The 25,578-nt window shown below is 44.2% G+C and overlaps 1 protein-coding gene across 4 annotated transcripts in view; it reads left to right on the plus strand.

Moving 5' to 3' along the window:
- The window catches only part of LEMD2 (LEM domain nuclear envelope protein 2), a 225,748-nt gene that overhangs the window by 179,939 nt on the left and 20,231 nt on the right, over positions 1–25,578 (plus strand). For all 4 annotated transcript variants that reach the window (XM_040424175.1, XM_040424178.1, XM_040424177.1 and 1 more), the window contains 3 exons: positions 19,147–19,223; positions 19,323–19,402; positions 25,163–25,308. In XM_040424175.1, coding sequence (XP_040280109.1) covers positions 19,147–19,223; positions 19,323–19,402; positions 25,163–25,308 — 303 coding nt within the window. The remainder of the gene's footprint in view (positions 1–19,146; positions 19,224–19,322; positions 19,403–25,162; positions 25,309–25,578) is intronic.

The following is a 25,578-nucleotide window of genomic DNA, read 5'->3' on the forward strand; positions in this document are numbered from 1 at the left end:
TTCTTTCCCTGGTGAAGAAAACGCCCTTCACAACAGTTGGCCAGATCAAGAACACTCTCCAGGAGGTAGGTGTATGTGTGTCAAAGTCAACAATCAAGAGAAGACTTCACCAGAGTGAATACAGAGGGTTCACCACAAGATGTAAACCATTGGTGAGCCTCAAAAACAGGAAGGCCAGATTAGAGTTTGCCAAATGACATCTAAAAAGCCTTCACAGTTCTGGAACAACATGCTATGGACAGATGAGACCAAGATCAACTTGTACCAGAGTGATGGGAAGAGAAGAGTATGGAGAAGGAAAGGAACTGCTCCTGATCCTAAGCATACCACCTCATCAGTGAAGCATGGTGGTGGTAGTGTCATGGTGTGGGCATGTATGGCTGCCAATGGAACTGGTTCTCTTGAATTTATTGATGATGTGACTGCTGACAAAAGAAGCAGGATGAATTCTGAAGTGTTTCAGGCAATATTATCTGCTCCTATTCAGCCAAATGCTTCAGAACTCATTGGACGGCGTTTCACAGTGCAGATGGACAATGACCCAAAGCATACTGCAAAAGCAACCAAAGAGTTGTTAAAGGGAAATAAGTGGAATGTTATGCAATGGCCAAGTCAATCACCTGACCTGAATCCGATTGAGCATGCATTTCACTTGCTGAAGACAAAACTGAATGGAAAATGCCCCAAGAACAAGCAGGAACTGAAGACAGTTGCAGTAGAGGGCTGGCAGAGCATCACCAGGGATGAAACCCAGCAAGTGGTGGTGTCTATGCGTTCCAGACTTCAGGCTGTAATTGACTGCAAAGGATTTGCAACCAAATATTTAAAAGAGAAAGTTTGATTTATGATTATTGTGTCCCATTACTTTTGGTCCCTTAACAAGTGGTAGGCACATATTCAATCTGTTGTAATTCCTACACCGTTCGCCTGATTTTGATGTAAATACCCTCAAATTAAAGTTGACAGTCTGCAGTTAAAGCACATCTTGTTCATTTCATTTCAAATCCATTGTGGTGGTGTATAGAGCCAAAAATGTTAGAATTGTGTTGAGATATATATATATGTGTGTGTGTTAATTTATAGCTAGTGTTGTTGTTTTTTTTGTGAAAAAAATATTTTTAGTGTTACATAGCAATCAATTTTAGGTAGTGATAGTGAAGATTTTCCCACGCACAAAATTTCTATGTGCGTCCTGCTCTTGATGAGCGCTGATCAGAAACATCAATTTTTCTGACCGGTCTGCTCAGTTTACAGTTTTAGGTAGTGTTGGTGTAGATTTTTGCATGCACGCAACATCTTTATGCGTGCGTCCAGCACCTGTAATTTTTGTAACTTTTTTTTCTCCTCCTTTTTCTCTGTATTTCATATTTATTACAAGCCCCTTCACGTGTGAAAACACAACATGCACACCCTTCACAATAAATAAAGGTTTACACATTTCACACGTCACAGCCCAATAAAATAAAAATGGCCCGTCTGTCCCAACGACTATACTCAGCTGAAGAGGCATATACGTATCTTGCCTCTGATACTGAGTCTGCCAGTGAGGAAGAAGAGGATGCCACTTTCCTCTATTCCTCTACCCCCTTATCATCATCATCACCAGTGATGAGGGACCTTCAAGCAGGCGCCCCAGGGTAGCAGTGGAGGCAGCCCCCCAGAGTGAACCCTTATGGACCCCACCCCCTAACAATTATCAGCCACAAATTCCGGATTTTGAGGGCAGCTCCGGAATACAGATAGATTGTGCTGGCCTCACTGAACTAAAAAAAAATTTAAAATTTTCTCTGAAGATTTTGTAAATTTAATGGTGGCCCAAACCAATTTATACGCCCAACAATTCATTGCTCAGAACCCTACATCGACATATGTTAGACCCCTAGGTTGGACCCCAGTAAATGCAGCAGAGATGATAAAGTTTTTGGGATTCGTGGTGCATATGGGTATTGCTAAGAAGCCAAACCTTAGACAATATTGGAGTTCGGACATTTTCTACCAGACTCCAATTTACAGTAACACCATGACCCGGAAGCGATTTGAGTTAATTCAGAAATTTCTACACTACAACAACAATGCACAGTGCCCACCCCATAACGACCAGACATTTGACCGTCTGCTCAAGGTTAGGCCTGTCCTTGACCACTTTAACACCAGGTTTGCTGAGGTGTATACCCCTGATAAAAATGGTAGAGGGTTAGATTCCGCCAGTACCTGCCTAGCAAACGGGTAAGGTATGGCATAAAAATATACAAACTTTGTGAGACTAGCTCCGGGTACACCCACAAGTACCGCATTTACGTAGTAAAAGATTTCCAGATAGAACCCCCAGAATGACCCCATTCTAGATGTTAGTGGGAAGATTGTGTGGGACTTACTGCACCCACTGCTCGATAAGTGTTACCACCTTTATGTGGATATCTATTGGTACTGTGGCTTGCGACATAGTGCGCAAAAATCAGAGAGGCCTCCCTAGATCCCTGGTAGGGCAACCACTGAGAATGGGTGAAAGCAGGGCTTTCCTCCATGAGAACATGCTGGTGGCTAAGTAAAGGACAAGAGGGATGTCCTTTTACTGACCACCATTCACAGCAACACCAGCTCCCCTGCCGCTGTGCGAGGTACCCCAAACCAGTTAGCATTCTTGATTACAAATAGTAGGGGTTGATCTTTCAGATCAACTTCTGAAGCCCTACAGTGCCACACGAAAAAACCAAAGTGTAGTACAAAAAGCTGGCTGTACACATTGTACAGACGGCAATATGCAATGCGTACGTTCTATTTCATTCTGCAGGCCACACAGGAACTTTCCTTCAGTTCCAAGAGGTGGCTATCAAGGCCCTGATTTTTTAAAGCTAGGCCGGGAAGGGTCCCGGTACTTCAGGAAGTCATGGTGCCCGTGTTGTACCAGGGAAACATTTTCCAGGTCAAGTCCCCCAGACAGCAAGAAAGGGAGGGACCCAAAAAAGATGCAGGGTGTGTTCCACAAGGGGGATAAGGAAAGACACCATTCACTGTGAAACCTGCCCTGAAGAACCTGGCCTGTGCATGCAGGATTGTTTTAAAATCTACCACACATCCATGAAGTATTAATTTAAAGGGAACCTGTCACGCGGAATATGGCAATAGAGCTAAGGACATGGGCTGCTAGATCGCCGCTAGCACGTCCGCAATGTCCAGTCCCTATAGCTCTCTGTTTTTATTGTGCCAAAAAAAACGATTTGATAGATATACAAATTAACCTGAGATGAGTCCAGCGTGAAGGAGCCCAGCACCGCCCCGCATCCTCCGAATCTCCTCCTTGCTCCTGGACGTCACAAAGCTAGAGCGCCGTAATCTTGCGATGCGCCTAGCTAGCGCATGCACAGTGTCAGCATAGTGTTCCTTCCCTGTGCTGGCATCAGCCTCAGGGAACAAACAGCGCATGTGCTAGCTCGCGCATTGCGAGATTACGGTGCTCTAGCTTTGTGACGTCTGGGAGCAAGGAGGAGATTCTGAGGATGCCGGGCGGTGCTGGGCTCCTTCACACTGTTGCAATTTTTTATTTTCACTGCCAAGTGTTTCCTAATTCTAGGAAACACCTTTTAGGTCAAATTGCTTACTACACACCTTGAAAGATTCCTTGAGGGGTGTAGTTTCCAAAATGGGGTCTCATTTTGGGGATTTCCACTGTAGGGCCACCTCGGGGTGTCTTCATATGCGACATAGCTCCCAATTACCATTCCAGCTAAATCCGCTCTCCAAAAGCCATATGGTGCTCCTTCCACTCTGAAGCCTGCTGTGCGTCATATGGGGTGTTGCTGTATTCAGGGGGAAATGGGGAACAAAATATGGGGTGCATTTTGCCCTGTTACCCATTGGGAAAGTGAAAAATGTGGGTGTAAAGCAACTTTCTTTCTTTTTTTTATTGCAATTTTTCATTTTCACTGCCAAGTGTTTCCTAATTCTAGGAAACACCTTTGAGGTCAAAGTGCTAAATACACACATTGAAATATTCATTGAGGGGTGTAGTGTCAAAAATGCGGTCACTTTTTGGGGGGTTTCCACTATGAGGTCACCTCACGGTGTATTCATATGCAAAATAGCTCCTAATTACCTTTCCAGCTAAATCCGCTCTTCAAAAGCCATATGGTGCTCCTTCCACTCTGAAGCCTGCTGTGCCCACCATACATAAGTTTTTGAGCACATATGGGGTGTTTCTGTAAACTTAAGAATCAGGGTAATATATTTTGAGTTTTGTTCGGCTGTTAACCCTTGATGTGTTGCAGGAAAAATTGATTAAAATGTAAAATCTGCATTGCAAAGGGCAAGGGAGCGCATTGGAGAATGAAATGCTCTGATGCTATCATCAGGGGGGCTACCTGGGTGAAATTATGGGTATGTCTGGGTTCAGATCTGAACCTGGACAACCCCTTTAACCTGCTCAGGACCGCCGTACGCAGGATTGCGTCTTTGCGGCGGTCCTGTTACTCTGGGTGGACGCGCCGGTGCGTCCTCTCGCGAGACGCGAGATTTCGGGCAAAGCAAAATTTAAAAGACAAGTTCGTCATCAACCTGCCAGCCAATGATCGTCGATGGCAGGTTGATGATTTTCAAAAAATCAAATCAGAAGCCATCTAACACATTATATTTATAAATATAATGTGTTAAATGGCTTCTGTGCTCCTCTGCTGGTCCTTTTCGTCGGTTGGTTCCAACAGAGGAGCACACATCACTGTGAGTACCCACCAACACCACACTTAGCCCCCAGATCACCCTCCATCACCCCAATTAACCCCTTGATCGGCCCTGTCAATCACCTAGTGAAAGGGAAAAAAGTGATCAGTGTAAACTGTCACTTTTTTTTTTTCACTGGTATTGATTTATAGTTTTAGGATAGTTTAGGTCCCTTGGTTAGGTAGTTAGCGTCGGTTAGCGCCCAGCCCACCGCACCGCAGTCCCTGATTCGCTGATTGCGTATCGCTAATCAGCATTTGTACATTTATAGTATCTGTAAGTGATCAAAACTGATCACAGTCAGATCTATAATTGTATTAGTGTCACCTTAGCTCGCCCTCCACCCAAAACGCAGTGTTTGCCCGATCACCTACGCCTACATGTGCGTTCACCTACGCCCGTCCCGCCGCAGTGACAACATTTTTTTTGTTTTTTGATCACTGCACAAACACTTTCCAAGCGCTGCGGCGATAAAAAAAATCAGTTTTGATATTTTTTATCAATTGCAGCGGCCTCCGGTACTTCGCTAGCTTCCCCTTTGTAAGACAGGCTTGCTTTTTTTCTTGGGTAGTCTCAGGGAATACCCCTAAATTTAGTAGTCCAAATGTCAAACAGGGGGTATTCTTCTGAAGAGGCCTACAGGCTTCTGACCCAGTCGGATGAGGAATGGGAACCTTCATCTGACGAATCTAGCGGGTCAGAATATGAACCTGTAGAAAGCAGTGGCAGTCTGACACAAAGTTCGGACGAGGAGGTTGAGGTCCCTGATGGCACCAGGCGTACCCGGCCCCTTGTTGCTAGACCACAGGTTGCGCAGGATCCGTTTCAAGGGCAGCAGAGTGGGGCTGGCGCTGTCGGATTACGTGGTGAGGCATACACCAGCAGCGCAGCCCATCCTGGACCTAGTACCAGCACTGCCGTACAACCTGGTGAAGTGGCGAGCACCAGAAGGGCAGTTGAAGCTGGTACGGTGGCACGTGCAATAGTTACCCCGTCGCAGCCACCACAAAGACAGGCCCGTAGAGCCCCTAGAATCCCTGAGGTGCTGGCAAACCCTGATTGGCAGTCCCCAACTTCAGCCGCACCATTAGTTCCCCCTTTCACCGCCCAGTCTGGAGTTCGGGTTGAGACAGCTCAGATCGGTTCGGCCCTGGTTTTTTTTTGAGCTGTTCTTGACTGCAGAGCTCTTGGACTTAGTCGTGGCAGAAACAAATCGGTATGCCACTCAATTTATAGCCGCCAACCCGGGAAGCTCTTATGCCCAGTCTTTCCGGTGGAAACCAGTCCAAGTTTCCGAATTTTAAATTTTTCTGGGCCTTCTCCTGAACATGGGTCTATCTAACCAAAAAGCATGAATTGCGGTCATATTGGTCCACGAACCCGATTCATCACATGCCCATGTTCTCTGCTGCTATGTCCAGGACGCGTTTTGAGACCATCCTGCGTTTCCTGCACTTTAGTGACAACACCACCTCCCGTCCCAGATGCCACTCAGCTTTTGACCGGCTCCACAAAATTCGGCACTCTAGTTACGCCACTGCTACTAACCAATAACGTCTTCCCATCACAACAAGAGTTAACTCAAAATGTGTTACCTATCTTTTATAGGAGTTTTATTTAATTTTAATTAATTTTCATTGGTATAGTACTGCCAAAAATTGTTTACTATGAATATTAAGTTTAATGCCTTGACCTACCAGTACGTCATGGCCGACAGTATAACTGATATCAGTGATATCCGCTGGTATCACTGTAAACAGCGATGCTGGCTAATCAACCCCTTTTATGCTGTGGTCAAAACTGACCGTTGCATACTGGGGGTTTGCGGGGGTCGGCGACTCCATTTTAATCCCCATTGTGTCCCCGCGCTGCAATGACTGGGACCCGATGGCTGAGAAGGCAGCCCAATGCCTTGCACAGGCATCAGGGCTTGCCTTCTACGGAAGCGTAGGAGATCATAGGCAACTTTCCAGTGTTATACACTGGTAATAAACTGGCAAGCAATGCATTACAATACAGATGTATTGTAATGTTTTGCAGAAGGGATTAGACCCCCAAAAGTCGCACAGTGGGTAAAGTTAAAAAATACAAATAAAAAAAGTGTTTTTTTGTAATAAAAATAAATTGTTTCAAGTCTAAAAAAAAAACTTTCCTAAAATAAGGAAAACAGATATATTAGGTATCGCTGCGTGTGTGTTGACTGCCTCTATAAAAATATCACATAATCCACCCTGTCAGGTCAACACTATTAAAAAATAATAATAATAATAATAATAAAAACTGCCAAAAAAGCAATTTTTGTGACCTTACATCACAAAAAGTGTAATACCAAGCAATCAAAAAGTGTTATGTACCCCATAGTAGTACCAGTGAGTCACCCCATCCAGCAAAAAAGAGCCCCTACATAAGACAATTGACCTAAAAAAATATATATATATATATATTTATTTTATCTTTCAGAAAATGGAGACCCCAAAACGATTTTCTTTCAAAAAATTTTATTTTGTGTAAAACTGAAATAAATATAAAAAGTAGACATATTAGGTATCGCCGCATCTGTAACGACCTGCTCTATAAGATTCACATGTTGATATTTTTAAGTTGTTTTTCTATACTCAGATATGCATACAGTAGGAATTAAAGGTCTTGCACAAGTCCGGCCGAGATGAACTTTGGCTCCACAGACCTAATACATTTTAATGCTGTACGGATACGTCATTAACCCTAAGTTCACACTTGCGCGTTTTACAGCGGTTTCCTACGCGCTGTAAAACGCTCAACAAGGAGAAACCAATGCTTCCCTATGGGAATTATTCTCACCTGGGCGTTTTACAGCGCGTACGATCGCGCTGTAAAACGCCCGACGCTCAAAAAAGTTCTTGAGCTTCTTTGGGGCGTTTTGTCGCGCGTTCCTGTACATAGACTTTCGGGAACGCGCGACAATGGGTGTTCGCTTGTCTCTGTATGCGCGATTGTAAACACCGGTACAATCGCGCATACAGAGCGCTCCATCGCGAACGCTCAGGTCTGAACCCAGCATTAAATGTAAGTATTTGAGCAAATCAACTTCAGATCTAAGATCCGAAGGTCGATTCACTCAAGCATAATTATAGTATCAGGGCACTGATACTACAAAAAGTGCTGACCAGCTTTCCAAGGTGTCTGAATGTCAAGTGCTTTCTAACTATTTTTCTAGGAAAACTGTAGGGAAGCTAGATTACAAGTCTTGTGGAGCTGTACATACTGCCTATACACATATTGTGACCATTACATTATGCTAGTTATCCTAGGTTCCTAAAAGGCAAGTCTGCTTGGCTATGACACTTTTTAGTGGTGAGCTGTGGGAGTTATCTTGGTATATTTAGTATTCTGCAGTCTCTGTTACAGCGCTACATGGTTTTAATTCAACTTTTCTTGGACCCTGAAAGGCCCAACTGCCTAGCTGTGACACTATTTGGGAGTAAAGAGAGATTTCTTTAGGTAGAGTTGAGTTTAGCATAATTTATTACCCAGCTTTCCAGGGACTGTGAATGGTATTTGTCTCTGGCAATTTCCATGGGACGGTTAGGGGGCAGATTTGTTATATAAAATACACACAATGCTGCTCTGATGTTTTGTGTACCAGTTTTTGGCAAGTTTTGGGAGCTTTAAGACCCACTTGCCACTTCTCCCATTAGTAGATAGAGATAAGCTGGACATAGCCGGTCTGACACATTGATTATCTATGCCAGAAGACTCCCTCGCTGAGGCACAGAAGTTCACAGATAAGGCAAAGTTAGCAAGAGACTTAAAGGGGTTGTACAGCGACTTTATATTGATGACCTATCCTCAGGATAGCTCATCCTCAGCAGTGCTCCATAAGTACTTGTAATTACACTAGTCCACTACTCCACAGGTGACAACGAGTAGTATAATGAAGAGGAAGCAGTGCCCACATGGAGCGCTGCCTCCTCTTCAAACAGCTGATTGGCAGCGGTGCCGGGTGTCGGACCCAAGCAGATGAGATATTGATGACCTATCCTGAGGGTAGATAGTAACATAGTACATAAGGCCGAAAAAATACATTTGTCCATCTAGTTCGGCCTGTTATCCTGCAAGATCATCAATCTAATTCGCTGCACAAGCACCGATCACACCACAAAGGTGGTGCACCCTTTATTTTGCTTTCTGCAGCATGGTATATGTTGAGGCAGGGTCACATTGATACTTGGTGGCATTTTTCCTTACTGCAATACAGACTGCTCCTCTGGCATGGTGACAGTCATATAGATTCTGGATATACTCCTGTAGTATGCCATTCCAAGCTCTTTCTTGGACCTGTAGTTCTGCCAAGATGGTTGTTGGCTGCTTTGCATGGGAGATCTGCCACAACATCCAGTCCCAGAAATTCTCGATGGGGGAGCGATCTGGTGATAGAGCTTGCCAGCGGAGCTACATGATACCATGTAGACTAAGGTGTGTATCGCTGGCAATGTGTGCGTGGGTGTTGTCTTGTTGGAACACTACATCTCCATACTCTAAAAAGGCTGTAGGACTGGTTCCCCTGTGTCCTAGACGTACTGAAGGCTGCTCACTGTTCCCTCCACAAATACCACACTAACCATGGTAGCTAATGACACCAGCTGTTTGTCCTGTCTGTCTGTCTGTGCACTATGATGGTGGCAGTAAGTGCTCTCCAGCCCCCCTGCAAACTCTGATGTGGCCATTATTAGTACCAAGACAGAACCTGTTTTCATCACTAATAACTGTTGTATGATATTCATGCCTCTAGTGTGTTCTCTTATGGCATCAATGCAAGCACTCCTATCGATAAGAGGTTAGTGGCAAATGGGCTAGTGGAGTGTGTGAATGCAGTCCTGCTTCAAGTAGACTGTTATGGTCTGGACGGTCACTGCAGGGGCAACTGCAGAACCAATTTGTGATGTTGTGGTTGTCCTTTGCGATACAGCAGCTCTTACATGGCAATCTTGCCGTGCATCTGTCTGTCTTGACCGTCCAGAACCCTAGCTACATGTCTGAGTGTGCCACTCTGACCACTGTCTACACCACTGATGAACTGCAGACATTTGTCGTCCAGCTCTTTCCCAGAATTAATGAATTGACCATCCGGATTCTTGAAGTCCCACTATTTGGCCCTTTTCAAATTTCATTAATTGCACAAATGGAGCATGCCTTCTTCTAGCAGTTGTAGTGACACTTCAACAACAGTGATGTCTGACAAAAAAAAAAGTCTGTAGAGCAGGGATACACAACCTTTTTAGGTCTGGGGACCTCGTCACATTTCTCTATTTCAAGGGGCCGCAAAAAGAGTCGATTGATGCTCTTTTGCATCAGCCTATTACAAAGGCCTAAGCAAAGTGAAAATGAAGGAGTGATCACTATAAAAGTCATTCTTTCCTCATTTGGTTCTATTGATTCACAGGGAGATGTTCTGACAATAGGGCCCCTTGCAGACTAGCACTGCCGGGGTCACATAGCATTATATTGATTTATGATGCTATATAACCCTTACAGTGCTGGAATGTACAGTCCTGATCAAAAGTTTAAGACCACTTGAAAAATGGCAAAAAATCATATTTTACATTGTTGGATCTTAACAAGGTTCCAAGTAGAGCTTCAACATGCAACAAGAAGAAATGAGAGTGAGACAAAACATTTTTTGAGCATTCAATTAATTGAAAATAACGATTAAACTGAAACAGGCTGTTTTTCAGCTGATCCAAATTTTCGGACCACATGCCTTTTAAAAGGCCAAATCTGTGCAAAGATGTGGATTCATTGTCATTTTCTGTCAGGTACATCACACGTTGTGATGGCAAAGGCAAAAAAACTCTCCCTTTTTGAACGTGGTCGGGTTGTTGAACTGCATAAGCAGGGTCTCTCACAGCGCGCCATCGCTGCTGAGGTGGGACGCAGTAAGACAGTCATTTGGAATTTCTTAAATGATCCTGAGGGTTATGGAACAAAAAAGTCAAGTGGAAGACCCAAAAACATTTCATCAGCACTCAGCTGGAGGATCCAATTGGCTGTCCGTCAAGACACTGGACGATCCTCGACCCAAATTAAGGCCTTTACTGGTGCTGACTGCAGCGCCATAACCATCAGACGGCATCTGAGACTGAAGGGCTTCAAAAACAAAAAACGTCTTCAAAGACCTCGTCTCCTTGAACGCCACAGAACTGCTCGTTTGGACTTTGCAAGAGAGCACCAAACATGGGAAGAAAGGTGGAAGAAAGTTTAATTCTCTGATGAGAAAAAATTTAACCTTTATGGTCCTGATGGTTTCCAACGTTACTGGCATGACAAGCAGATCCCACCTGAGATGTTTTCTACGCGCCACAGTGGAGGGGGCGCCATAATGGTCTGGGGTGCTTTTTCCTTCAGTGGAACAATGGAGCTTCATAAAGTGCAGGGGCATCAAACGGCCGCTGGCTATGTCCAGATGTTGCAGAGAGCATTCCTCATGACTGAGGGCCCTCGTCGGTGTGGTAACGACTGGGTTTTTCAACAGGACAACGCTACAGTACACAATGCCCGCAGGACAAGGGACTTCTTCCAGGAGAATAACATCACTCTTTTGGTCCATCCTGCGTGTTCCCCTGATCTAAATCCAATTGAGAACCTTTGGGGATAAATAGGAAGGGAAGTTTACAAAAATGGACAACAGTTCCAGACAGTAGATGGCCTTCGTGCGGCCGTCTTCACCACTTGGAGAAATGTTCCCACTCACCTCATGGAGTGAAGTGATAAACAATAACGGCGGAGCTACTCATTACTGAGTTCATGTTTGGAAGTTAGATTTCAGTTTTGGGGGGTGGGGGTTTCATTTTTTTTTTGGAGGTGTGGTCCTAAACTTTTTATCAGATGAAAAACAGCCTGTTTCAGTTTATTTGTTGTTTTCATTAAATTGAATGCTCAAAAAATGTTTTGTCTCACTCCCATTTCTTCTTGTTGCATGTTGAAGCTCTACTTGGAACCTTGTTAAGATCCAGCCAGGCTAAATATGATTTTTTGCCATTTTTCAAGTGGTCTTAAACTTTTGATCAGGACTGTATTAGATGACACTACCATACTGCTGTCAGTGTTATCCAATTGGAGTGTCTCAATTCCAGACCCTGGCTGGAATGAAAGATTCAAATCAGCTGACAAACGAGTGATGGCTTATTTATTGGCTGATCGTGGCATGCTTATACAGGCCACTTAGAATGAGCTCCTTTGAACACTTGTTCCCAGTAAATTGCCTTTAAATCATGCAGTGCGTGGCTTAAGTGGCGACATTTCCTTCCACCCTGCATTTTATTCATAAATGAGGCGTGCTTTCACTGCATTGGATGGTGCTCACTAGCCTCCTGTACCCTGGTTATAAATTACACTGCCCACAAAATTTTGGGATATTTGGCTTTCGGTGAAATTTATGGAAACTAGGGATGTCCCAATACCATTTTTTTAAGACTGAGTACGAGTACCGATACTTTTATTTAAGTACTCACCGATACCAATTACCGATACTAATTTTAACAATAAAATACACACACATGTATTTTCTGACCACTGACCAACCAAAAGGCAAAAAACAGAACTATAACATTCCAAGGAGACATTATACTGTATGGGGGCAGCCACAAAGAGACGTTATACTGTATGGGGGCAGCCACAAGGAGACGTTATACTGTATGGGGGGCAGCCACAAGGAGACGTTATACTATATGGGGGGCAGCCACAAGGAGACGTTATACTGTATGGGGGGCAGCCACAAGGAGACGTTATACTGTATGGGGGGCAGCCACAAGGAGACGTTATACTGTATGGGGGCAGCCACAAGGAGACGTTATACTGTATGGGGGGCAGCCACAAGGAGACGTTATACTGTATGGGGGGCAGCCACAAGGAGACGTTATACTGTATGGGGGGCAGCCACAAGGAGACGTTATACTGTATGGGGGGCAGCCACAAGGAGACGTTATACTGTATGGGGGGCAGCCACAAGGAGACTGTGGCGGAACCCGCCTTGCCACTGGGCATTGGAGAGGCCTGGCTGCCCGCCTCCTACCTGCTGACTATGGCCCCTGGTGAATTGGTACGTTTGAATGCAATATTTGGGCATGTGGTATTTTATATTGCTGCTACTGGCCCTTTAATGGCCATCCGTGGACATGTTATGACTTTTAGGAACAATGCCCCTTTAAGACTGTGTAGCAGATTGCATTCAGGCTTTCTTAAATATTATGTATGTTATTATGTGTTCGGTTAAATTGTATATGTGCATGCCAGGGTTCAAATTAGTCCATTACGTTTGGTAATTGTATTTTGTGGATTGCGTCTCAGACAATGCTTATTGTGTTGGTTAATTACATCTCAGACAAGGCTCATTGTGTTTTGTTTATTGCGTTACAGACAGGCAGAGGGAAGGGGATTTTGTGTACAATTGCTGGGAAGGTTTAAATACTGTAAATACATATGATTGGTTGTATTTCAAAACCCTGTGGGCAGTACTATGTTCGTGGATTGTATGTAAATGAGGCTGTTGAGTTTAAAGTAGTGTGCTGTGTCCAAATAAAGTGAGTTCCTGTTTTAACCCTCAAGGTGAAGTGTCGTCTCATGCTTGGGGGAGGATTTATTGCATGCTGTCCCAGTTTGACTGCTAGGAGTGTAAACCTATTCGTATGGTTTCCTATTCAACTGTCTACAGCATTCATATGCTTGAAGAGGATTCATATGCTGTTTCGGTTCGGTGATTGTGGTGTCTGCCAGAGTGCTTGGAAGCCTCAGGAAAACGCTAGACGCATCCGTCAACGGAGGTACTCAGTCGGGGTGCCAGGTGATCCGTTACAGAGACATTATACTGTATAGGGGGCAGCCACAAGGAGACATTATACTGTATGGGGGGCAGCCACAAGGAGACGTTATACTGTATGGGGGCAGCCACAAGGAGACGTTACACTGTATGGGGCCGGCCACAAGGAGACGTTACACTGTATGGGGCCGGCCACAAGGAGCAGTTACACTGTATGGGTGCAGCCACAAGGAGACGTTATACTGTATGGGGCAGCCGCAGGGAGACGTTACACTGTATGGGGGCAGCCACAAGGAGACGCTACTGTAAGGAGTCAGGACAACAATTTTTGAAGCCCCTCCTCAGTATAATAGTCTTGTGGCCATCATACAGTAATGTATATTTCTTCTTGCCCTAATGCCTGCTTTTAGAGATCAATGTGCAGCTTGCAGGCAGGAAGGGAAGGACCAGGGCCATAGAAGACAGACACCATCACCTTTAGAGGGACTCGCTCCTGGCAAACACAGCTCTGCTGCAGTGAATGCAGTGGAGCAGACTGATGTAATTACAATGTATAGTTATTGCAGGGACTCAGAGAATCGTCTGAGAGTTTATTAGTTAAAAGAATCGAATGAGTCAGAGACTGTGTCACCGAGTCCCTACCAGACTTCCTGCTCTGCTACATGCACCCTGTACACACACAGCTCCACTACATGCTATGCTAATAATGCCCCCCCGGACGGACTTACAGGGAGCCGCAGAGCAGGAAGCCTGGCAGGGACTCGGTGACACGTCTCTGACTCATTCGATTCTTTTAACTAATAAACTCTCAGACGATTCTCTGAGTCTCTGCACTACGCTCCCTGTGCTGTGAGTCAGTGCTGGTTGCCTCTGATTGGTTGGAGGGCGGGGAGGGGCGGGGCTAGCTTCCACTGTAGGCTCCTATTACACTGCCTGCTGCTGCCTCTGAAGCTGTTAGCTGTGCGAGATGCAGGGGCAGGCCGCGGACGGACACAGACACATTTAGAAGCGGCGCACAGGTATCGGCAGTGGTATCGGGGACATTTGCACGAGTACATGTACTTGTGCAAATGCCCGGTATCGGTCCCGATACTGGTATCTGTATCGGGACATCCCTAATGGAAACCTAAAAAGTTCATGTTAGGGCTCATGTACACGGCCGTTGGTCGGCCAACAGGGCAACATCCATGCGGATTCTGCAGATGAAACCAGACCCATTCAACGTGAATGGACCCGTGATCCATCCGCGTCGCAAAATGGGTCCGCATCTGTGATGCGGAGTGCAGACGGCCGGTGCCCGCATATTGCAGTCCAGTTGTTTGCGGGCTGCAATACGGGCATGGCCGGGCAACGGCTATGTGCATGAGCCCTTACAGTGATATTTTATCATGAAAGTAGGGCATTTAAGTAGTAGCATGCAATGGTGATTTTCTCAGCTCAATCAATTTATTGAAATAAAATCAAACTGTGGTGGCTATACCCCCACAAAAAATTAAACACTTGTCATGTGGCCTTGAGCATTAATTACAGCTTGATAACGACATCTCATGCTGTTCACAAGTCAACGTATTGTCTGCTGAGGCATGTCATCCCACTCCATTTGATGTAACCTCGATGAGCTTGTCGTCCATGAAGGCACAATGACTGGATTAATAATCTTATATAAGTAGTATGAACCTGTCACTGTACCATTCACAAAGTGTAGGGCAGTTCTGTATTGCAAGACACAACTGCCCACACTGTAACACCACCACCACAAAAGGCAAACAGTGGTTGATGCATTGCGCTGTCCTTGACTTCTCCAACATCATTGGTGGCCATCATTTCTGCTCAGCGTGAATCGACTTTAACAATTGAACAGCACTGAGGCCCACTGGTCTCTCATCCAGCCTAGATGCTCGTTGGCCCATTCAAGACAATGACTCCTGTGGTCACGTATCATTGCAGGTCGTATAGCACGCAAACCACGCTGATGTAAATGGTTTTGAATGGTCTGAGGTGACACTTGGGTGCCTCCCTTAAATGTGCCTGGAGTTGTGTAGCATTCATCATCTGGTTCCTCAGGGCATTGTTCACAATGAAGCGGTCATCAGTGTGGGATAAGGCCAAAGAACATCCACTTGTATGCCGTTCTGTGACTCCTCTAGTCTCTCTGTAGAATCTGCTAATGAAACTCTGTGACAGTTTAAGTTCAGTGGCCACTTCCTCTACTGTTGATCATTAGGTGTCATCTTGGTCTCATGATGTCAAAATGTGAACAGCATGATGAGGAGGGCTGTTTAAATACCAATTCTAATTGAACCACAAAATGTATTGTGTACAGTGACCCCCCCCCCACAGTGCCCCGTCCCTTAAAATTGGACCTCCACAGCAGCCCACCCCCTTAACTTTGACCTATACAGAAGCCTTCCCCTTTAACAGTGACTTTCACGGCATACCACCCCCTTGACAGTGACCTCCATAGGGGCCCGCCCCCTTAACAGTGGCCTTTACGGGATCTGGGGCTTGTCCTTTTGAACAGCTCACTCTAAAACAGCAGCACTGTATTGTCTGAGTGTGAGCTGCAGGGAGAAAGTCACCCTCCCTCCCACCCCTGCAGCTGACAGAAGTAGATTTTTACCTTCATTTTTTTCTTAATCCCTGTCAGCTGAGGAGTGGAGGGGCGTGGCCTAGCCAGATCAGGGGTGTGGCTTAGCGGGACCTAGAGGTTGATTTTTAACTTCATTTTTTCAATCTCTGTCGGCTGAGTGGGAGGGAGAGTGGCCTAACCGGTTTGGGAGCATGTCGTGTGCTTTTGAACAGCTCACTCAAAGACAGCAGCACTGTGCTGTCTGAGTGTAAGCTGCAGGTAGAGAGTCACCCTCCCTCCTACCCCTGCAGCTGATAGAAGTTAATTTTTATGTGTATAAAACGGGCACTCAGGCCATAGGGAGTTGCATCAAAAATGTGAATTTAATAAACATAACACCAGAAAACATATAGCATTAAAACATATAGCATTAAAAACAAATCAACATTTCATGTTGTAACCGAACAATAAATCGAATAGTTGGTTAAATGGTCGACTGGCTATAGCCACTGAAGAAGAGGTTTGCAACCTTGAAACGCGTATGGCAATCTAACAACAGAAATTACGGATGATGTAATCTGAAAAGAAACAGCGTGCTGTAATTTTGAATAGGTGACTTACAAAATCACGTGGGACTCCACGTGAGACGCCACCAAACGCGTGATCAACATTCGGAAGTTCCGACTTAGTGCAATACGCCATTAGAGAGTGAATCTACACCGGACCACCGTTGCTTGCACGGCAAAAGAAATCTTCGCTGACTAGGCGTGTGGTCTGTCTAACCGAATAACCACCAGGAGGTGGTGAAGATACGGTAAAGAGACTGCTCTTCCTCTTTTTATATGTTTGCCTGCCTTCTTTTTATATGCTTGCCTGCTATACAAGATTCTCGTATTTATATGGTAATTATACCAAGCCATGAGGGGTTATACACATTACTAATGAGAATATAAGCGGTCATATACGTCACCACTGGGAACAGAATATGGAGGACTTTTATACTTATATTTATGTGGTTTCTTCAACTATACGATGTTTTCCACCAATTGATTTTCTTGATTATCTACTCGATTTACTGTTCGATCATCCATCTCCACCAGTTGACCATTTAACCAACTATTCGATTTATTGTTCGATTACAACATGAAATGATTTATTTTTAATGCTATATGTTTTAATGCTATATGTTTTATGGTGTTATGTTTATTAAATTCACATTTTTCATGCAACTCCCTATGGCCTGAGTGCCTGTTTTATACACATACTTATCTTGCACTTGTTTATTGGGGTAAACATATACGTGAACACCTGACTCCAATCGAATTGAAGGTGAGCCGCCTTTTCATTTTTTACACAGAAGTTGATTTTTACCTTAATTTTTTTCAATCCCAGTTGGCTCAGGAGTGGGAGGGGCGTGGCCTAACCAGATCAGGGGTGTGGCTTAGTGGGGCCTGGTGGCGGGGTTTTAAGTCTTTAGAGGGTGGACACATTGTGGCAGGGGGTGTGTCTGGGCTCCTTCCTGCAAGAGTGACGCCCTTCTGGGCACCTTACTGGCTCATTTGCATACCAAATAAACTGGATTTTCAGAGGATAAAAACATCTATTGCTGGAACAAAGGCACATCTTGAAATAAGGTAGTAAGTGCTATTAGGCCATGGCTTTACTTCAATAGCAATATCCTGGTGACAGAGTTCCTTAAAGCTCTCCTACATCAGTGAAGATAAATGGCTGGGTTGTTATGGAAACCTGGAGTAAAACTGTGTATGTGGAGACTGGAGGACCTGCGAGCTTCTATTGGCTGATAAGCGTCATGTGACCAAGCTTCTATTGGCTAATGCATTTTTTTTGGAATATCTCAGGAACGGTACGTCCTAGAGAGCTGAGACCTGGTCTAAAACCTTCCTGGACACCTGATGTACCTGTGTGTCAAATTTCGTGATTGTAAATGCGACGGGCGGATTCCTTTAGCGGACATACATAAACACACATATACACTCAGCTTTATATATTAGATATAATTTATAATATTTTTTTATTTTTTTTAACTAGCTGCAGAATACAAGAGCGAGGCATAAAACGTGATGTGAACCCACCCTTATCCTTTAAATATGCAAACTGAGACCAAAATAAATTATTAAAACAAGCTCACTATTTTGTGTCGGTCATTTTGATATATAGTATGTATCCTTAACCAGTGCTAGGTCACTGCTCTGTGTAGCATATAAAACATTTAATATGGCTAGTAATGGTAATATTATTGTATATTTGTGAATATAAAAGTCCTGAAAGACCTACTAACCTATGGGAACATTTCCATCATCTTAAGGCCCCTTTACACATGCTGACAGAGCAGGCAATTATCAGAAACAGTTAGTTTGTTTCTGATAATTGCCTGCCCGTTAGGTGAGATGAGAGCTGTATTTACATGACAACGCGATCTGCTGCCCAGAAACAATGACTTGGGTGTCTGCACCAGTCATGTCTTTACCCAATGAACGAGGATTTGCTCATTCATTGGGTGATCAGCGGCACCTTTACACAGGGCAATTATTGGAAAAGAGTGTTCCCAGGAATGCTACTTCCTGATCATTGCCCAGATTGTCAGCTTGTGTTAAAGGGGTTGTCCGGGTTCAGAGCTGAACCTGGACATGCTTCCATTTTCACCCAGGCTGCCCCCCTGACTTGAGCAACGGAGCAGTTCATGCTCCGATGCTCCCCTTTGCCCTGGGGCTGCCAGGAAGCCTGGTGCCGTCACCGGCACTGATCGGCGGGCTATAGTGCTGCCCTAGCCAGTAAAACATCTAGGGCAGCGCTAAAGCACGCCCACCGAATACACTGCCGGGCGGAAGCCTCCGCCCGGGAGTGTGTTATTGTAAACAAAAGAGCCCTTGCCCTGCGCGATCTAGCTTAGGGCAAGGGAGCACATCGGATCATGAGATTCTCCGATGCTAACATCAGGAGAAAATATGGGTATGTCTGGGTTCAGCTCTGAACCTGGACAACCCCTTTAAGGAACTTTTAGTGTTCATAAATGCTGAGCTGAACGTGTTTTCTTAAATTCTTACTTTAGGCAGTTTTGAGTGTGGAAACCCATCTGGTCTGAGCAGTAAATGTGTTCCAATAAACACAGCAAAAGAGCATGTGCTGGTAAGTAGCATTATAGACTAGTATCACATTGCCGTAATTGAATTGTAATTTGAAATGTCAAGGCTGTACTTGGTTTTGTTTTACTTGTTTGCTCATTAGAACGTTAGTGGATTTGCAGCAGAAAAATTTGACGCTGCCCTGGAATGGATGCTGAGCAGTGACAAACACCTTGGCATATGGTGAGTAGAAATGCAAATTAATGTGAAATGCAAATTCAATGAAATTGAAACGTCGGTGTTAAAAATTGAGATAACCACAACAGTCTGTAACAGTGCAACGACTCAGACATGTCACCGTGTAAGACTGAAGTTTTGAAGAGTAAAGTCATAGGGGTTCATTTATTAAACAAAAATTCGCCTAAATTAGGCATATTTCTGGTGTCCTTTGCGCCGCAATCTGTGACTTCTCCCTGCTTGCTCCAGGGCTAAAAAAGTGGGCATGGCATGTTTTAGACATAGAAAATGGTCTAAATGTAAGACAGCTAGGAAGTTGTCCTACATTTAGAAGCAGCGGTGGATCGGCCGAAGTTAGGAAGATGTAGGCGTCGCTTCATAACTCTGGCAGATCCACTGTCAGTATAGGTCTTATTAAGACCGTCGTCTAAAATGCCCCATAAATGTGCCCCATAGTGCGTTAAAATTATGCCCCTTAATTGGAATCTGTCAACAGTTTTGACCTGCTAACATAACTTTTGTGGAGCTTTTATTTTCAGTAGTAAGGAAAATATGAACTTTTATTTTACCAGATTCTACTCATGCAAGTGTCCAGGAGACAGTTCTCACAGCAGGGAATTGATTCATGGCCACTGCCCTCTGCTATGAGTGACAGCTATAATGTCCTCACACAGAGGGGAAGAGCTGTGAAGTAGCTCACTGCAGAGAGCACTTCACAATGAAGATCCATCTCCAATGCACTTGCAGGAGCAGAATCTGGCAGAATAATAGTTCATAGTAACACTACTCCTGATAATAAAAACTCCAGAAAAGGCATGTTTATTCTCGTCTCTGCAGCTCTTACTTTCAGCAGTTTATAATAGCCAAGGCTGCTGACAAGCAACCACCCCAACAAGACATTCAGTATATTATGGTACAAATAGCAGTCCACTAGCCAAAGCTTGACTCCTTTTATATGTGCACTACCTTTTGGATTGTGTACTGGCTTTTGGCTTTAAATAAGAATAAATAAATAAAAATCTGGGCAATAATGTCATTTCCGTTAATGTGAACTTTTGTCTGTAGATAAATATTGTATCATGTTTGGGAAGGTTCATGTTTTCTTAGTATAAGGGTCCAGTCACACAACCATGTCTGTTTTGTGGACTGCAAACCCCGGGTCCGCAAAACAGGTACACTGGCTGTGTGCACCCCACATCACTATGCGCACCTATTGACTTCAATGGGTTCATGATAGCAAAGAACAGGACATGTCTTTCTACTGCGGCAGAGCTGCACGGACCCAGAAGCACAGGGAAGGGCCGCAAACGATTACCAGACCGAGGATGTTGTCATCCTTACTGCACTCTAGGACAGGAAGTTATAAGCACCCAGTTTTTGCTCACCCAGTTATCCACCACATACAGATATGCACAAATACTTCCCTGTGCCCTTTTATTCTCCCAATTTCCTACCTGTGCTGTTAATTTCCATTTGTTTATTGGAGAGTACAGCTGTAGAATATCATAGCATGCAATTTTATATAAAATAACTGGGAATGCCCTTAAAATCGGAATTGTATAGACTTTCATTCATGGTGGTTATTACAATGGTTTTCTAGTGCTGTGCAATTAAAAGTACACAACCTAGGGTGTTTCTTTTTCATTATAGCTCTTTCCTTTTTTTTTGCAACCTGCACTTTATTTTAGTAATCGGATTTATTGTTTTATGCATCTTTTTAACATGTCCCTTTATGTTCTGCTGCTGGTACCCTTGATGCATTCTATTCTCACCACAGTCAATGTTTTAAAGCTGTTTACGAAGGAAAATCACGGCACTTGGTAGTAACAAACAGTACCAAGCAGAATCAAAGGGGCTACTTTCTTCTACTAACATAAATCCCTTAAAAAGGAAATTTGACAGCTCCCTTTTGCTGCCCTTTCTTCTGGCCGCAAAATATAGTGACAGACCCTGTACAGGGTGCGCCCTGAGAGAGATGGGAGTCCAATGAAATATTTACTGTCCACTCTGCCCCTGCCTTTAAGTTATGGTTGACAGTAGTTTTTTTCTATGCAAAAACAGTCAGTCATTTAGAGTTGGGGGTCAGATTAGAGCAGCATGCTTAACAAACAATTCATGGGACTCCTCTCTTGTGCTAATGCCCAGTTTCAGAAATCAGTTCTGTAAAACTTCTTGATGTCATCACAAGGGACCACTGAACTCAACAAGTCTGTCACTACACTATACTACCCTCAGAGAGAGCATCATAAAGGAACTGACAAATCCCCTTTAGGAAAATATGTAAAGCAGAAAAATACTTTACTCCTCGCAGCTTACCAAGCATAGCGCCTTCCATTGGATAGTGGTTATGCCTGGTATTGCAGCTCCACCTAGGCCATGTGACTGATGATTGTGATGTCACTGGCCTGGGAAGAGGCTGTTTTGCTCATGCAGTGCCACAGCCTTTTCACACAGCAGATCAGCAGCGGTGTTGTGCCTCCACCAATCAGATATTGATGACCTATCCTGAGGCTAGGTCATCAATATTAAACACCAAGACATCCCCTTAATACATAACTAAGGAAATATTGTTCAAGTCCCCATCCGGAATGAGGGGGGCATAACAATATAAGGGAATTCACACCATATTTATTACACTTTTTTCTACTTAATTTAACTATTTCATGTTCCATCTGAATTATAATCAATCAAGATAATTCTACAAGCATATTAGTATATTCTCCTAGTGAGGGACATTATGATGACATCCAGTAAGAAACAGGCTTTTTCGCTGCCAAGAATAATAGATCCCCAATAATTCTGAAATCAAGCCCTTTGGCCAACTTGAGACAGGTTCTTGCATCATAAGGTAACATAGTATATAAGGCCGAAAAAAGACATTTGTCCATCCAGTTCGGTCTGTTATCCTGCAAGTTGATCCAGAGGAAGGCAAAAAAAAACTGTAAAGTACCAGCCAATTTTCCCCACTTAAGGGGGAAAAAATTCCTTCCCGACTCCATTCAGGCAATCATAACTCCCTGGATCAACGACCCATCTCTAGTAGCTATAGCCTGTAATATTATTACACTCCAGAAATACATCCAGGCCCCTCTTGAATTCTTTTACCATCACCACCTCCTCAGGCAGAGAGTTCCATAGTCTCACTGCTCTTACCATAAAGAATCCTCTTCTATGTTTGTGTACAAACCTTCTTTCCTCCAGACGCAGAAGATGTCCCCTTGTCACAGTCCTGGGGATAAATAGATGATGGGAGAGAGCTCTGTACTGACTCCTGATAGATTTATACATAGTTATTAGATCTCCCCTCAGTCGTCTTTTTTCTAAAGTTAATAAACCTAATGTTGATAATCTTTCAGGGTATTGTAGTTGCCCCATTCCAGTTATTACTTTAGTTGCCCTCCTCTGAACCCTCTCCAGCTATGTCTGCCTTGTTCACAGGAGCCTAGAACTTCTACACGGTACTCCATGTGTGTTCTGACGAGTGATTTGTAAAGTGGTAGGACTATGTTCTCATCATGGGCATCTATGCCCCTTTTGATGCAACCCATTATCTTATTGGCCTTGGCAGCAGCTGCCTGACACTGGTTTTTACTGCTTAGTTTGCTGTGTATTAAATTTCCTAGGTCCTTTTCCATGTCGATGTTACCGAGTGTTTTACCATTTAGTATGTACGGGTGATTTGCATTATTCCTTCCCATGTGCATATCTTCATTCAGCAGGACCTGCGCTGACGTCACCGCGCTCACCGCGTGGTGAGCGCAATTACGTCATCAAAGGTCCTTTGGCAGGTCCTGAAAGAAGAAGATGCCGGCTGCGCGGACAACAGGATGAGATGAGTTAATTTAATTGGTTATTTTTTAACCCCTAAAGCCACATTTTAGTAAGCATTCTGTATTAAGAATGCTATTATTTTCCCTTATAACCATGTTATAATGGAAAATAATAAAATATACAGAACACCTAACTAGGGATCGACCGATATTGATTTTTTTAGGGCCGATACCGATAATTAGTGAACTTTCAGGCCGATAGCCGATAATTTATACCGATATTCTGGGAATTTTCATTTTTGAGAAAAAAATAAAATTCCTACACAAATCTGCTGAAAATTAATGTTTATTGTTAATGTGTATTTTTTTGTTTATTGTTAATGTGTATTTTTTTTTATAAGTCTTTTTCATTTATACTTAATATTTTTTTTTTTTTTTTTTTACTAACTTTTAGCCCCCTTAGGGACTAGAACCCTTGTCCTATTCCCCCTGATAGATCTTTATCAGGGGGAATAGGAGCTCACACTGTCCCTGCTGCTCTGTGCTTTGTGCACACAGCAGCATGGAGCTTACCATGGCAGCCAGGGCTTCAATAGCGTCCTGGCTGCCATGGTAACCGATCGGAGCCCCAGGCTTACACAGCTGGGGCTCCGATCGGAGGAGCAGGGGAGAGGGGATCCTGTGGCCACTGCCACCAATGAGTAATACTGGGTGGGGGGGGGGGGGGGCGCACTGCGCCACCAATGTTTTTACTATTGGCCGGGATTGGGGTGGGGGGCGCACTGCGCCACCAATGATTAATACTGGGGGGCTTGGGGGGGGCGCACTGCGCCACCAATGAAGATAAGTCTCAATCATTCATATACAGGAGGCGGGAGCTGGCTGCAGAATCACATAGCCGGCTCCCGACCTCTATGAGCGGTAGCTCCGATCCGCGGCACCTGAGGAGTTAACTACCGCGGATCGCAGCTATCGCTCATAGAGGCCGGGAGCCGGCTATGTGATTCTGCAGCCAGCTCCCGCCTCCTGTATATGAATGATTGAGAGACTTATCTTCATTGGTGGCGCAGCGGCCACAGCCCCTCCCCTCCTCTTGTCTTCTCTTCTGTCACTGGCGGCAGCGGCAGCAGCAGCACAGGGGGAGGAGACACTGCTTCCTTCTCCCCTGTGCTGCGGAGGGAACACAGAACGCGCTGAGAGCAGCGCGTTCTGTGTCCCCAATACGTTATCGGTATATCGGCAAAATAGATGCCGATAACGTTCAAAATCCTCAATATCGGCCGATAATATCGGCCAAACCGATAATCGGTCGATCCCTACACCTAACCCAAACCCGAACTTCAGTGAAAAAGTTCGGGTCTGGGTACCACAGTCAGTTTTTTATCACGCGCGTGCAAAATGCATTGCACCCACAACGATAAAAACTGAGCATCGTAACGCAATCGCAGTCAAAACTGACTGCAATTGTGTACCTACTCGCACGATTTTCCCTGATCACAGACGCAACGCATCTGGGCCTAATCCGGACACGCTCGTCTGCAAGAAGCCTAAGACACAAAGCATTTTTAGCTAGATTTTTTTTCTTGCTAAAAACGTGCGTCTTGTAGTCTGGAAAATACAGTAGAAAACCCTATTCACATATCCCACGTTCCATTTCGATTTTAACACTTTGCGTTTGCAAGAGTATATCTGCAATGAAATCTTATAATTTCCACAGCGAACCCTATATTCCGTGTAGATTTTTTGTATCAATGTGTGAATAGGTCTTAAAAGCTGCATTCCTTTACATTGCCACATATTTTCCCTTGTGGAATCCTATGTACGGTAAGTATACCTTTATTGAGCGTAGGTGTCTGTATTAGTATTTTCACTATTACTAAACAATCTGTAATGCAGTTAGTGAGGTACTGCCATTTGATAAGATGTCACTTAGGAAGGAAGGAAACTTTGTCATGAATAGTCAGGTGAGATTAATATTTTCCTATGTTCTTGTTAGGGCAAAGGGTGAGGGCACTGAAGAGTGTGTCACATTGCGTGCTGATGTCTTTTGTGTTGAATCATCTCGGCCAAGACTTGGATTAATTTGTCGACTGAAGAATGCACTTTACACAGCAATTTCAAATCTCTTTTTGGCTCTTCTTGGTAAAATAACCGTAGATTTTCTTTTTAAATTGATTATTTCTATAGAAACCATTGTTTTCTTTTTATGGGTAAAACAAGCTTTGATTAAAGCAAAGCAGAAATGGGGAGTTATGTCTGTTTATCTTTTGTTCCCCCTCATCTATGTGGTCATGTGGATCCTTAGAACTCAGTGTACCTGAGGTCATGCATAGCTGTGTTCAAGTTGAATAAAAGCCTGAGCAACCCCTGTACATATGGTAAAATAACAAAAGAGCAATACTGAAGTGGTCG

Source organism: Bufo bufo, chromosome 3 (assembly GCF_905171765.1).
Source record: "Bufo bufo chromosome 3, aBufBuf1.1, whole genome shotgun sequence".
Classification (NCBI taxonomy): Eukaryota; Metazoa; Chordata; class Amphibia; order Anura; family Bufonidae; genus Bufo; species Bufo bufo.